Below are 14,595 nucleotides of genomic sequence, written 5' to 3'. Positions count from 1 at the left end.
TTTTAGTCAGTCCTGGCTCCCACCCCCAGCCTCAGGCAAGTACTGACTACTTTCTGTGTCTCTAGGTTTGCCTTTTCTGGATATTTCACATAAGTGGAATAATCCTGTCTACTTCTTTGTCTGTTCCTTCTCCTTTCTCCTAATTCACTTTCCTTTTTTGTTCTTAAAGCGTGGTGGGTCATAGAATTCTTGCCTGTGCCCTCTCTTTTGCACATTGTACCCACTTTTTCTACAAAAACCACATTCCTGCCTATGGTTTCTTCACCAATAACTCAAAAGTGGTTCCTCAGCCCCAACTGTCATGAGCTCCAAACCAATGCTTTCAGTTAGCTATGTATCCTGTAGGCTCCTCCAACTCAGCAAAACACAGCTGGTGTCTTTTCCTCAAATATGCTTTTCCTTCTGTATTTTGGCATTGGGTTAATGACTCCACCATCCTTTCAGGAATCCTATGTAGAAGCTTCTATGTCTCTTTTAATCACTTTCTCAGTGAGCATTTACTTTGTACTAGGTACTGTGCTTTTCATTCCTGATTTTATTTAATTCTTATAACACCCTATGTTTTAGTTACTATGATCCCCATTTTGTAAATGTGGGAAACTGAGGATCTGAGGGGTGAGGTGTGCAAGATCAAGCACTAGCAAACATCAAAGCTGAAGTTTAATCCCCAATTCTTTCCCTTTTGTTTTTTCTATTTCAAAGGCCATGCTCTCCCATATCTGTTTATTGAGCCAACCTAAAAGATTTCTGAACTCCCCTTTCTCGGCACTTGTACCATCACTTCCTCGGTTCAGGCTGTCATCATCTCTTATCCAGCTTAATGACATCATCTTCTGCCTGCTCAATTTGCCTCCTATATTTCCCCCTTCGCACTCCCCTTCTTTTTGCAGCCAAAACAAAAGCCATTCTAAGGCAAATCTGATCACATTACCTCCTGAAATTCAGGTAATTTGACAAGTGTAATAAAGCAATTGCAAATAACTTTTATCACAAATGAATAAAGTCTTAAAGCTTATCATTAATTCACCTAAATCAACTAGTACAGAGTTAAGGGAATTTCTATAATAATATGGTTCTCATTTGCATTCAAGGAGGCTTTTTTGAACAGTTGGAAAAGAAGGATGAATTAAAGTTTATGTTTTGAGAATTGCACATAACTGACTGCCCATAATATTGACACCCAGCCTATAATGGATGATCTTATTGAAGCCCTGATGATTGCCATGCTGATTCCGACTCATCTATCGGTAGTTTCAACCTAATGAGAATGTATCTCAGTTATATTGGTTACAGCAGGAAACAAGTTGAAACCTGCTGGCCAGTTTTATCCCAGCACGAATATCCCTCTGTCTCTTTATTACCATTCAGCTTGTGCAACCTGTACTTCACTCACACTAAGATCATGTATTGTCCTCTGAATCAGCGAGTGTCTTCACAGCTAGTGTTTCACACTTTTACACAAGTTATCCCTCCCATCTGGGATCCCCTTTGACGCCTTCTCACTGTGGACAATTTCTCAAGACACAGATCAAACGTCACTTCCTTTGGGAAGCTCTTCCCTATTTACTCCATATAGAGTTGGTGGTCTCTATATGGAGTGTGCCCATAATATTGTCTGTATATGTGTCTTTGTGTTGTAATAATTTGATTATGGCTCTCTTTCTCCTAGAGCTATTTTTGAGTACCCCCCAAAATAGTTAATTATTACTAGGGCATCTTAGAAGGCTCCATGGAGGAAGTAGCATTTTAACTGCTCGTGAAGGATAAATAAGATAAGAAAATTGAGGAAAGATCATTCTGGGCTGAGGGAACAAGCATCAGCAAAACATAGAGGCATGTATAAATGGAATATGGAAATGAGGAGAGAGCTTCTGTTTCTGAGAGCTATTTGCAGGCTCTCCTATAAAGTTCAGTTAAATTAAGAAAAATGTGAAAATCTTTAAAATATAGTGACTAACCATTGCCTGAAATTTCTTACCCTGTTTAGATTGCTCTTGGGAGTTACAAGCTATTTAAGTCTGGTCCTGTCAGCCATTAGTATTATTGAAAATGCATACAAACTTGTGTCAAATAATTTCTACTATTTCTACATCATCCAATTACATATTAATCTGTAGGTCTACAGACACATTTGATTTTATATAAACTCTGATCAAGGGGAGTGATTTAAAATGATCTAATATTGCTTACATTGGTTAGCAAATGAGAAAATATAATTCCAGGGAGGCATAGTAATTTACCTTAATAAGAGATTAGCTCTTGAAGGCAGTTTAATATTATACTTTGGCAGAAAATTGGTAATTATTTATACTTTTTTATTCTGGTTTATTGCTGATTAGAAGTAAATTGTGATTTACTAATAATCTTTCACTGGCCTGTATTTCTTACTGATTTGTATCGTCTGATTCTATGTATGCATCTTTCTTCTGAATTATAAAACTTGGCTTTAAATGAAACCACACAGGTCTTTGACATAAATTGTCCCAAATTGAAAAACATACAAACACAGAATTTATAAATATGATTTTGGCTTCAATAATTAGTTTTTATGCTTATTAAACCTGTCAGCTCAGTGTTCTACCCAAACAATCAGCAATCCAAATAGATTTTTTGAATCTTTTCAATAAGTTGAAAATATTCAATAATTATTTAAATAATTCTGAAAATGGGCTGGGGTTGGCAGCTCATGCCCGTAATCCCAGCACTTTGACAGGCCAAGACAGGAGGATCTCTTGAGCCCAGGAGTCCGAGACCAACCTGGACAACATAGCAAGACCTCGTCTCTACCAAAAAAAAAAAAAATTAGCCAGGCCTGGTGCCGGGTGCCTATAGTCTGTAGTTTTTAGCCATTAATACTTGGAAGATGAGGAGAGAGGATCGCTTGACCCCAAGAGTTTGGGGCTGCAGTGCGCTATGGTGGTGTCACTGCACTCCAGCCTGTGTGACAGAGCAAAGGACCTTATCTCTAAAAATAAATAAATAAATAAATAAATATGTTTACAAATTAAAAATTCAGAAAATGTAGTTTTAGGTTTTATATAGGTTTTTATTGGAATCTACTGTTCTTTTTCTTTAAAAAAATGTGTTTAAGTGTTCTTAACTCTCTTTTTTCTTTTTTAGGTAGAGATGCAGTTTCAGAGCTTAAAAGAATTTTATGAAACCGAAATCCCTCAGAAGGAGCAGGATGATGCTAAAGCCAAGCATTGTTCTGACTCGGCTGAGAAGCAGTGGCAGCTATTTTTAAAGAAGAGTTTTATAACACAAGATCTAGGGCTTGAGTTCCTTAATTTAATAAATATGGTAAGAATGGCATTAAATGGATCACACCTTCTGCAGGGATTACTCATCAAAGTCAAAATAATAATTTCAAAGGTTCAGCTGTCTATTAATCAGCAGTTCTCTCCTAGGGAGTTCTCTTTAGCTTCATTCAACCTAGACCAGTCCTGAAGCCCAACATTTAAATGCTTGCTTGGCCTAGAACTTTGGTTAGTTTATAACAGGAAGGCTGTTTTAACTATTAAGAAGAAAGTGACTGTAATCCAAATGCAACATTGTTGTTATTAAATAGAGTCCTCAGAAGTCCACCCAAAAGTTCTGTGTTATTTTGAAAGCATGCAACAAGGTCCTTTCAAAATTTCTAGAGGCTAAAGACAACTTCTAAGATGAATCTTCTTTTGAAGAGTTTCTTACCATAGCAGATCTCTTTGTAGTGAAGATCCATTGCATTTAGAAAAATACCCTAACCTTTAACTGTCTTGAGTTATATCTGTAAAATATTTTAGAATCCTTATATCCACCCATAACCCATATAAAATTCCCTGTAGGATACTTAAAAGATAGTCCACTTCTCTTTCAATACCTCAAGTATTTTCCTAATGAAACTGCTCATTTCATTGTTGGAGAATGCCAGCTGCTAGAAACCTTTTTTTTTTTCAATGTTAAATATATCTGTTTCCGTATCTACTCCTAATCATCTGTAGCTACACAGGGACAAAAAGTATTCATATTTAATTTCTCTTACACATGAAAGTCCTTCCAACATTAAAAACAGTTGCTATGTCTGAGTTTTTTCTGCAGCATTAAAAATCCTTTCCATCATTTATGAAGGAGCTTTATTTTTCTTTCTATGCTGATCCCCCCTTCTCAGGATTTTCTATGGTTTGTCAAGATCATTCATTAAATGTAACCAAAAAGTGAACTACAGGTGCAACACAGAGTACAGTAAACTGGACATTATTATTCACTAATGAGACCTACAATTATGCTAACATTTTTAGCAGTAGTTTCACTTTGCTGGTACATATTAAGCTTGTGATAGAACAAAACTCTCATAATATTTTTATTGCAGCTTCTGTCAAACCATGTCTCTCCCATATTATACCTGTGTCAGCCATTTACCTTTTTTATACAAATGTGGGCCTTTATATTTTTTCTTCTTTAATTTTATTTTGTTAGACTTCACACATGATCCCATCTTGCTAAACTAATTTGAACCTATCTAGTATATTAGCCATCTGTCTTGGGTTTAATTCTGTAGATATGACAAGTAAGCTTTCTATGGCAGCAATTAGTTCTTAAATATAAATGCCTAAAGGGCAGATTGGCATTCCAGTTCATGAAGCAGTCTATTGATTAAACCAGTTTTTAAAATAATCATGAATATTCCCAATAGTACTTCATTCAGCCACTACTTCATAATCTTTGTATTAAGTCTATAATGGGAGACTTTCTCAAATAAACTGCTCAAAAGAAGGTTTACCTACCTAGTATCTTATCAATGACATAGACAATTTGACATAAATCAGGTTGGCTCCTAGCGATCAAGGCATTCTTTCCAAAATGCTCACAAAGTGCTTGATAAGTAATGAACTTATTGCACTGATTTTCAGTGTGAAGCTTACCAATCTGTAAATTGTGTAGTCCATCCTTTCCTCCTTTTGAAAATCAGGGCATTTTCTGTTCTCTAATTTTATGGCTCTTCTAGTTTCTGTAGATTTTCAAAGATAACTGACAGCTGCAATTTTCTCTGTACCTGGGATGTGATTAATCTCAGTCTGGAGCCTGAATTCATTTGGAAGAGTTAGGTTCTAACTACCCTCATCTACTTGGAGCTGCAATTTTCTCTTTATCTTGTTTCAACTTTTGTTGTTTGAAGACCATTCTTGATAAACCTACTTGGAAATAAAATATGCATTAGCTGATTCTAATTTATTCAACATGATTCTTAAGCACTAAAGAAAACTTGCTAAGCAATTTGCCCATGTACCTATGTGATCTAGGTGCTTTACTGCAAAAAAAAGAAAAATTATTTTTCATTTAGAACATTTGGCACATGTATCATCTATCTATCTCTCTGTCTCTCTCTCATACTTTTACATGGTTCAATCAGTCTTCTCCCATCTGTTGATTATGTATGTTTCTGATTTACCTAAGGGAATTCAAATACTTTCAAACTGCGTAATTTTGTCTACCTTTTTATTACTAACTTCATTTCAGAAATTTTAGTTCTGGAATCTACAGTCGGTACTTTTATTTATTAAATTACTGATGAAATTCTGTTTCTTGTCTGCTCTTTTCCCATCTTTCCAATACTTTCTTGAACTATATTAACCCTAGGCACTTAAAGTGTTCATCAGCTAGCTACAACATTTGGATCTGGAGCTCTTTCTTTCTTTCCTTTCTTTTCTTTTCTTTTCTTTTTTTTTTTTTTTAGATGGAGTCTCGCTCTGTCACCCAGACTGGAGTGCAGTGGTGCGATCTCAGCTCCCTTTAACCTCCAGCTCCTGGGTTCAAGCGATTCTCATGCCTCAGTCCCCCGATTAGCTGGAATTACAGGTGCCCGCCACCATACCCGGCTAGTACTTGTATTTTTAGTAGAGACGAGGTTTCACCATGTTGACCAGGCTGGTCTCAAACTCCTGACTTCAAGTGATCTGCCCACCTCCGCCTCCCAAAGTGCTGGGATTACAGGCATGAACCACAGCGCCCGGCCGATCTGGAGCTGTTTCTGTTGTCTAATTTTTCTCTTGGTTTCCAGTCCTGTAGTCCTGTTTCTTGGCAGAACTAGCGAATATTTATCAAATACCAGACATTATGTATAAAAAATTGGAGGATCAGCAGATGGTGTTTTCTTCTTCTAGAAAGGGTCACCCTTCTTTCTCCAGGCAGGCGTTGGTGGGCAATCACTCAAGCCAATCAGAAGCTGGCAGAGTTGTGTTTGCAGTGTAGTCCTGTCCCCTCAGGCTCCCAGAGTTTTGTACTGAGAGCCAAGTGCTTTCTCTGAGGTCTCTGCCCCTGGCAGGTCACAAACTCCAATCTTTGTTTGGGTAGTCTGCTGAAAAACTCCACTCTGCTTTTCAGAGGCCTTTTGCTTAGGTTTTTTAATCCACTGCCCGATATACCCCTGGTATTTTGTCAATGTCTTTAGAAGATCATTGTGCTTGAAGCCCTCCAAGTATCTGCCAAAATCTCTGGTGTTTTCTCGGCTCCAGGGAAGTCTCCATTATCAGTTTCCTGTCTGCACAGAATTGGGAAATCCCCCTGGGATGATAGGTGAGCTCACCCCTGTCAGGTTCTTCCCTCTCTGGAGTCAGCCTCTCTAGTTCCGGTTGTCTGACCAGTTCTCTGCTTCCTTCAAATGGATTCCTTCTGCATTTTACCCAGCTTTTCTAGGTATTCTAAGCAAAAGCACTGCTCTGCCACTGGCTACCCCATTCTACTCAGAAGTCCTTTGTTACTTATTTAGAATGTTTAAGATTGTACAGTCAGATTTTTTTTTAAAGATCTGCAACAATAACTTATTCCAAATTATATTTTGTATCTATATCTAAATAAACTTAGGTTATCATAATATTCAATGCCCACTTAGATCTCCCAGAAATAGCATATATTTTACTACTGTGCTTTGGTGGTCTTTTATCTTGATGTCATAAACACGGTCACTCTACCCTAAGGTCTTTACCACTATCATATCAATAAGTTCCTCCTTATTGATAAAATTAAAGCCCACGTACTAAGGAAATTTATTGGTTAGCAACATTTGGAGAGATGAAATTGTTGGTACAGTAAGTAAAACAATTTTTTTTATTCTTATATCTTTTGGACCACTAGGCTTTTAAACAAACATTATTGTTGAATCATGGTGACTGGTTTGCTTGCTAAGAAGGCAGAGGCCAGCTGGTATATTCAGTTGAGTGTTCTGTTCTTTATTGGGTTGTCGTGGCTCATATTTTCAAGCCAGAAATAGAAAAAATTTCAGTTCATCTAAAAATCATTAAGATCAGAGAAACTGATTCAGGCCCAAATTATGGCAGACATCTTGATGAAAGTGCTAATTTATTAATTTATAATGGCCGATACCAAGAATGCTATCTGGGATACAGCCTTCCTATTATCAAGGTATCTGAAAAGCAAGACATTAGAAAACCATTCATGGTGCATGAATATAAACGAAAAATGAATGCTTTAGTGACCTGTTTAGACTGGATTATGGCAAACATTTTCCATGTCCTACACAGAAGTAAAATGAGTACTGTGTTTACTAATTAGACCTCAGGCAAATTATTCAATCTTCTTGAGTGGCCAAAATATTCGTCTGCCAAATACATGATCACTTTTCACAGATCCTACTAGCTAGACATCTACGAATCCTACTTTAGCTCTCCTTTCTCTAGACCTCACTCAGACCACCATATCCTTCTGATTAAAGTTGTCATTGGCATGCTGCAGTTTCAAAATTTATATTAAATTATACAATACATTACATTCTGGTTAATCATTTCTTTAAAATATCTGAAAGATAATTTTATAATATGATAAAAGTATAATTTGGGGTGAATTCTGCTGTAGTTGTCTAATATCTTTCATAATTTATTATGTATCATTATTAATAATGAGGGAATATAACATTTTATTACTAGATTCTTAAGTTCATGGGGGAAATCTCATTTAGGACCTACAGATATATATATTTTTTGGAGTTGCCACTTTATAATGTGTAAAATAACATAAAAATATAAGTGTGCAATATCAATATCATTTAAAATAATTTTAAAATAAAATGGCCTATCTTTAAAATATCCTGTTAAGTATTTATGATACTGTCAATTGCTGTCATTGAGATGATAGAAATTTGAAGATTTATTGAGAAAGCCTGGCTATTAAAGTAAAAAACATAAGAATTGTTTCGCCAAATGAATGTTCCTGTGCATTTTTAAAATATTTCTACAGAAATAAAGCACGCATAGTCTTACTCTTTGCTCTTATTATCATTTTACCTCTAATTGAATTTCCCCTTGTTTCAAACCATTGTTTAAAAGATTTCAAACCAGTCAAGCAGAACATCTGAAAGTTGGGAAGTGAAATCTTTGATTTTAGATACTGTGCTTCCGGTGTATGATGTAGTTCTGGATACAGAGATACAGACTCATTTCAGTTCTCACAAAATGGAGGAACTTGAGAAACAGCAAAGGACATTTAAAATAATTGCAATGTATACAATGGAATAGTTTAAAGAAAAAACAAAACAGTCCAGAACAATCCGTCCCCTCCTATGCCTTGATACTGATATTTTGACGTATTCCAATGAGCGTGTTAAAATAAAAGATGGAGTATACTTAAAATGCGTATAGGTATACGCATTTTTTAAATCTTCACTTCAAAAATTATGGATCCCCTGCTCATTAAATAATCTTTCAAACCCCAGGAAATAACCAGACCCTAGGTAGGAATTCAAACACCCCTTGGGTCTTGAAGAACTCGGGACCGGATGTCTAAGCACAGCGTGTGGTTCCGAGAGCTGAACTGTGCCTCTGCGCAGGGATTTCGGACTTGCTTGGATGTTAGAACCATCTTCTGCTTTGGTTGTGATAAAGAATTTGCCTCGTAAAATAGTTATATACAACAAAAAGCTGTATCTCTTGGGAAAGAAAAGCTATTATATGAATTATTAATTTAACAGGCAAAAGAGAACGAGATATTAGATGTGAAAAATGAAGTGTACCTCATGAAGAACACCATGGAAAACCAGAAAGCAGAACGGGAAGAACTTAGCCTCCTTCGGCTGGCATGGCAGCTTAAAGCCACGGAAAGCAAGCCTGGAAAACAGCAGTGGGCGGCATTCAAAGAGCAACTTAAAAAGGTGAGGCAAGGAACAATGGGATGTGAAAAGGAATGAAATTCCGACACAGGCTAACATGAGCGAACCTTGAAAACACTAGCTAAGTGAAATAAGCCAAACACAAAAGGATAAATATCGTGTGATTCCACTTATAAATGAGGTCCCTGTAGTCAAACTCATGGAGGCAGAAAGCAGAATGTAGGTTACCAGGGACTGGGAGAGAGAAGGAGGGAATGGGGAGCTGTTTAATGGGTACAGAGTTTCTGTTTGGGATGATAAACAAGTTCTGGAGGTGGATGGTGGTGATGTTGATTGCACATTGATGTGAATGTATTAAATATCATGCCTCTGAACTGTACACCCCAAAGTGGTAAACATGGTAACTTTTGTTATGTGTATTTTACCACAATAAAACCAAAAAAGGCAGCAGAAACCAAGGGCCTTACTCCTTGGTGGTTTAGAACCCTGAGCTCATGCCACATCCTGAGTGTTTTCATGGGGTTTGAAAAATTTGATCACACTCTGCGTCATACCTAGAATGATCAAATTTGCTGGAGAAGTCAAAGAAAATGCATGTGTAACTGTCCAATATTTATTTCAGACTTCTCACAACTTAAAACTTCTTCAGGAAGCACTTATGCCTGTGTCTGCACTTGACCTCGGAGGGAGCCTCCAGTTCATTTTAGATCTACGACAAAAATGGAATGACATGAAGCCTCAGTTCCAGGTGAAGAAATATATTGCTGGATTTGGATGAATGGAAAAAATACTTAAAACTGTTTGGTTGCAGTTTGCCTGATTAATTGTAACAGGCTGGTGAATTTCTATTTTTTTAAACAAAAGTATTGCATGTCTAAAAATCCACTGTAGAGACATTTTTCTTACTTTTTTCCTGCTTTCTTTTGAATTTGATGATATACCAGCATTAGGGCTACAAAATGTCCTAAATAGATTTTTATATTATATTTTTAAAATTCACATGGCTAATTAAACTAGTAATATATTTATCCTATATTTTCACTCTAATTCTTTTCCTTGGGAGTGCAGAGGTGTTTTAAATTGAGACATCTCAGAACAAGGATGGGCAACCTCGGACCCAGAGGCTCTGCTGCCCTGGGTCCCTGAGGTGACCACTGTTATGTCACTGTCCTCACCCACCAGCACCCCAGGCACGTACCATCACCCCAGGAATTTTGCTGTGCCCTCCACTCCACCTTTCAGGATATGAGCAATAAAACCATGAGTCATGTTCCTGACCCTAACTGCTTAACGCAGTCCCTATTTCCCCACCTCCTGCCTCTCCAAAATGTGACACAACTGCCAAAAATTGCCAGCTGCTAGTCACATTATACTTCTGCCTGGATTCTTATGCTTTGCTGCAAAATTTAGATACCTGTGTTTCTAGCTGTCACTGCTTCATAAATGTGGGCTTCAAAGAATCCCAGAATCAGAATATTGAAGATTCCTTTAGGGAATATCTAATTGTAGGTTCCTTTAAGACAAAAACCAATGTAAGTATAACCACCACGCCTGCTACACACAAACACACCCACCATTGTAATCCACAGCAAACTCTTTTAAAACTTTCAGCAAATGTGACTGGCCTATATTAGGCTCTTTAATACACCCTGTGTTATCTGCTTATATGCATTTTGTTTGTGTGCACGTTTGCATGTACGTGTAAGTTCCTCTAAATCAGGACCATTGTCACACTTCTTTAGCCCTGTCACTGTGATGCACATATATTTAATGCCCAAATGCTTGAACTGGAAGACCCTTTTTAGGTCACTCTTCTGAAAATTATCTCCTTAGTCTAAATCATTTCCATTACTTTTACCTTTCATACAAAAGATCTACACTTGAAATTATAGTAGCATTCTCTATCTTTCTCTCACTGTCTTTTCCTTTTTTTTTTTTTTTTTTTTTTGAGACAGAGTCTTACTCTGTTGCCCAGGCTGGAGTGCAGTAGCACAATTTTATCTTGCTGCAGCCTCCGCCTCCCAGGTTCAAGTGATTCTCGTGTCTCAGCCTCTGGGGTAGCTGGGATTACAGGTGTGTGCCACCACACCCAGCTAATTTTTGTATTTTTGGTAGAGACAGGGTTCTGCCATGTTGGCCAGGCTGGTCTTGAACTCCTGCCTTCAGGTGGTCCACCCTGCTTGGCCTCCCAAAGTGCTGGGATTACAGGCGTGAGCCACCGTGCCAAGCCTATAGTAGCATTCTCTTTAAAGTATGCCCCTTTTGCAAATTCTATTCCAGAATCTGGATTATCTGAGCAATGCTGGGTGAAAGGCAAGGCAGTTTATCCCTCCTTACATGTGATGGCTATTTGTGGATCATGGGATGACCGCTTTTGAAGCAGTCTATCTACTATGCTGTTCAGCTGGTGGTTCATTCTGATCATTCTTTTATCACAGAGCACAAGTTATTCCCCTGATATATTTTTACACCCATCTTCTCATGGTGTTTTTACCATACCACCTGATTCTAGTCTGTATTAAATATCAGAGATAATCATGGGGCTGCATAAAATATCTAAAATACATTTACTTAACAGATGAATAGAATATTTGGTATGCCATAGAAATGTATGACTTTGTTTTTCCACCTAGCTTTGAAACCTTTGTTGCATTGCTCATGCTATTTTTTTTTGTAAATTTCTCAGGTGAGTATAGAAAAACATATCTCTATCATCCAGCACAATGCCCAAATATTTTGGAGGGTGGGGTCATTCATAATAAGTATTTGTTAACAAATGAAAGAGTGATTCATTGTTTAGACCTTTATATTGTCAGTTGTAAAGTAAAAAAGTTCTTTAATAGCAAGATCTTTTTATTGCTTTCAATGTTTTAGCAATTGAATGATGAGGTTCAGTACATTATGAAAGAATCAGAGGAGTTAACTGGCAAAGGAGCCCCTGTAAAAGAAAAGTCTCAACAACTGAAGGACCTTATTCACTTCCATCAAAAACAGAAAGAGAGAATCCAGGATTACGAGGATATCCTGTACAAGGTGGTCCAGTTCCATCAAGTCAAGGAAGAGGTAAGGCTTAGAAGGGATGTCTGAAAAATCCTGAGTTTTAAACTATGCAATTAAAAATGAATTATATAATAAATAAAGGCCAAATTGTGTCTTCTAGTATCAGAAGTTTACACAATCTGGCCCCTATCTTTTCTCTCACTATGTTCCTATTCTTCCTTTTGTTCCAGCCAAACTGAGCTCTTTGTCCCTCAGAGATGATGCACACATCCCTAACTCCAACCCTTGACTCTCAGGCTGCCATTATTTGACAAGTCTGTCTTTCTCCTCCCTCTTATCTAAATCCTATACCTCCTTCCAACAATCCTACCTCACTTGGAATGATTTCTCTCTCTTCAAAAATCCTACAGCTCATTGTGTATTCCACATGTCTTGCATTTTACTATCTTGATTCTTAATTACTTTTTGATAAGCATAGCTTCCCGCCCACCCCCTCCCCCCCGCCCCAATTCAATTCTAGGCTCTTTGAGGGCGAAAACCAAGTTAGATTTTTTTTTTTTTTTTTTTTTTTTTGCACTTCAGGTACCTGACATCATGGAGTGCTATTTGTTGGTGGCATTTTTACAAAAACTTCATAGTTATGGTCTCTATTAACATAAGATGGAGGAATATTAATTAATATCCCTTTAAAATAGCCTCTAAATTTACTCAGAGCACAGACCTAGATCTTGCTAAGGTTTTGGGTCATGACCAAAAAGACTGTTTCCTTCTTTAATGGAACTGACAACGTTAGCAGTTCAATTTTACCACCATTGGATTTGCAGCATTCTAACATTTATTTGGCTAATGCCAACAGTTTAAAGATGGGCTTGGCAGCATTTCGACCAGCTAGCAAAATGTGCTATAGAAATTAGGCTTAAAAAAAAAATCTGTCTTCATATAAAACCCAGGTTAATTGTTAATGCCCTAAATTGTAGCTGGGACGTCTCATCAAATCAAGAGAGCTGGAGTTTGTAGAGCAGCCGAAGGAACTGGGTGATGCCCATGATGTGCAGGTTCACCTCCGGTGCTCTCAGGAAAAGCAAGCCCGTGTAGACCATCTCCACAGACTGGCCCTTTCCTTAGGAGTTGACATCATCTCATCAGTGCAGCGGCCTGTAAGCATCTAATAACACTATCATTTAGACTCAGTTCTAGCTGGGGCTTGGGCTAGCATATGAAAGAAACCAGGCAGATTGCTTAGTATATGTTAAATTTAAAAATAAATTAAACCATTTGGGTAGTTATTTGTGATTCGTTTCTACCCTCTGACAAAAGAAAAAATTTTAAGTAGAAAATCTGAATGTAAAAGTCTTGTTGAATACCTCTATTTTCATGAAAAAAATTTTTTAAAGAGTATTTATATAGTAGATCTGTATAGTCCAGTGTGGCAGTCACTTTTTTGCCTTTGATGTGTGCCTAATGCAACTAAAAAACTAAAGTTTTAATTTTATTTAACTTGCATTAATTTAAATATAAATTTAAAAATTGATCTTCAGTATAGTTATGGGACAACTTTTAAGTATCTTGGGAGCAATTTGGGTATGGGAATCAACTTTCGAAACTGTAAATTTAAAAAATTAAAATACAGATCTAATATTTCTGATAGAAATTTAGCAACAAATGAGGAAGCTCAAAGTATGAAATACACACCAGATTTCAAAGAGGTATTATGAAAAGCAATCACATTAGTATTTTTTATATTACTTACATGTTAAAATGGTGATATTTGGACATAGTTGGTTATTGTATTATAAAAATTAATTTTGCTCTATCTTTTTATTTGATTTTTTGATATGACTACTAGACAATTTTAAATTATTTGTGTGGTTCACATTTTGTTGGCCAGTGCTGTTTTAGCATTGCAGATCTGGAAGACCATCTAGATCTTAGAGTTCATCCAGGCCAGAGCTATCATTTTATGGATGAAGAATTTGAGGCAAACAGAAATTCCCACCTTACCCATAAAAGCCCAGAATGGAGGAGTCCAAGCCTCCTGATTCTAGCCAGGGCTGGTTGGATTTGTTTGATGCCACTGTCGGACTTCAAAAGAGAGGCCTAAAAGAGAAGGAAATATTCCCAGATCAAATTTTCATCAATAATACACTGGACATTGATTATTTAAAAAAATTCCTTCTTTAGCCTGGGCACATTGGCTAATGCCTGTAATCCCAGCACTTTAAGAGGCCGAGAAGTTCAAGTCCAGCCTGGCCAACATGGCGAAACTCCGTCTCTACTAAAAATACAAAAATTAGCCAGGCGTGGTATTACGTGCCTGTAATCCCAATTACCTGGGAGGCTGAGGCAGAAGAATCGCTTGAACCCAGGAGGCGGAGGTTGCAGTGAGTTGAGATCCAGCCATTGCACTCTAGCCTGGGCGACAGAGTAAATAAGACTCCATCTCAAAACAAAACAAAACAAAACAAAAAAACGAAAACAACAACAACAACAAAACAAAA

General features: G+C 37.1%; 1 protein-coding gene and 1 long non-coding RNA gene across 8 annotated transcripts in view; one reads left to right on the top strand and one right to left on the bottom strand.

Moving 5' to 3' along the window:
* Window positions 1-14,595, top strand: part of CCDC141 (coiled-coil domain containing 141) — a 232,728-nt gene that overhangs the window by 168,869 nt on the left and 49,264 nt on the right. For all 3 annotated transcript variants that reach the window (XM_057301445.1, XM_003815508.4, XM_055108823.1), the window contains 5 exons: window positions 3,121-3,300; window positions 8,960-9,139; window positions 9,720-9,845; window positions 11,972-12,160; window positions 13,075-13,254. In XM_057301445.1, the coding sequence (XP_057157428.1) occupies window positions 3,121-3,300; window positions 8,960-9,139; window positions 9,720-9,845; window positions 11,972-12,160; window positions 13,075-13,254 (855 nt within the window). The remainder of the gene's footprint in view (window positions 1-3,120; window positions 3,301-8,959; window positions 9,140-9,719; window positions 9,846-11,971; window positions 12,161-13,074; window positions 13,255-14,595) is intronic.
* Window positions 1-14,595, bottom strand: part of LOC134728737 (uncharacterized) — a 163,881-nt gene that overhangs the window by 110,694 nt on the left and 38,592 nt on the right. The gene's annotated exons all lie outside the window — the stretch shown is intronic.

The sequence above is a fragment of the Pan paniscus genome, chromosome 13 (assembly GCF_029289425.2).
Source record: "Pan paniscus chromosome 13, NHGRI_mPanPan1-v2.0_pri, whole genome shotgun sequence".
In the NCBI taxonomy this organism is placed as follows: domain Eukaryota; kingdom Metazoa; phylum Chordata; class Mammalia; order Primates; family Hominidae; genus Pan; species Pan paniscus.
Note: the sequence above shows the minus strand (reverse complement) of the source record. Positions and strands in the feature narration are given on the sequence as shown.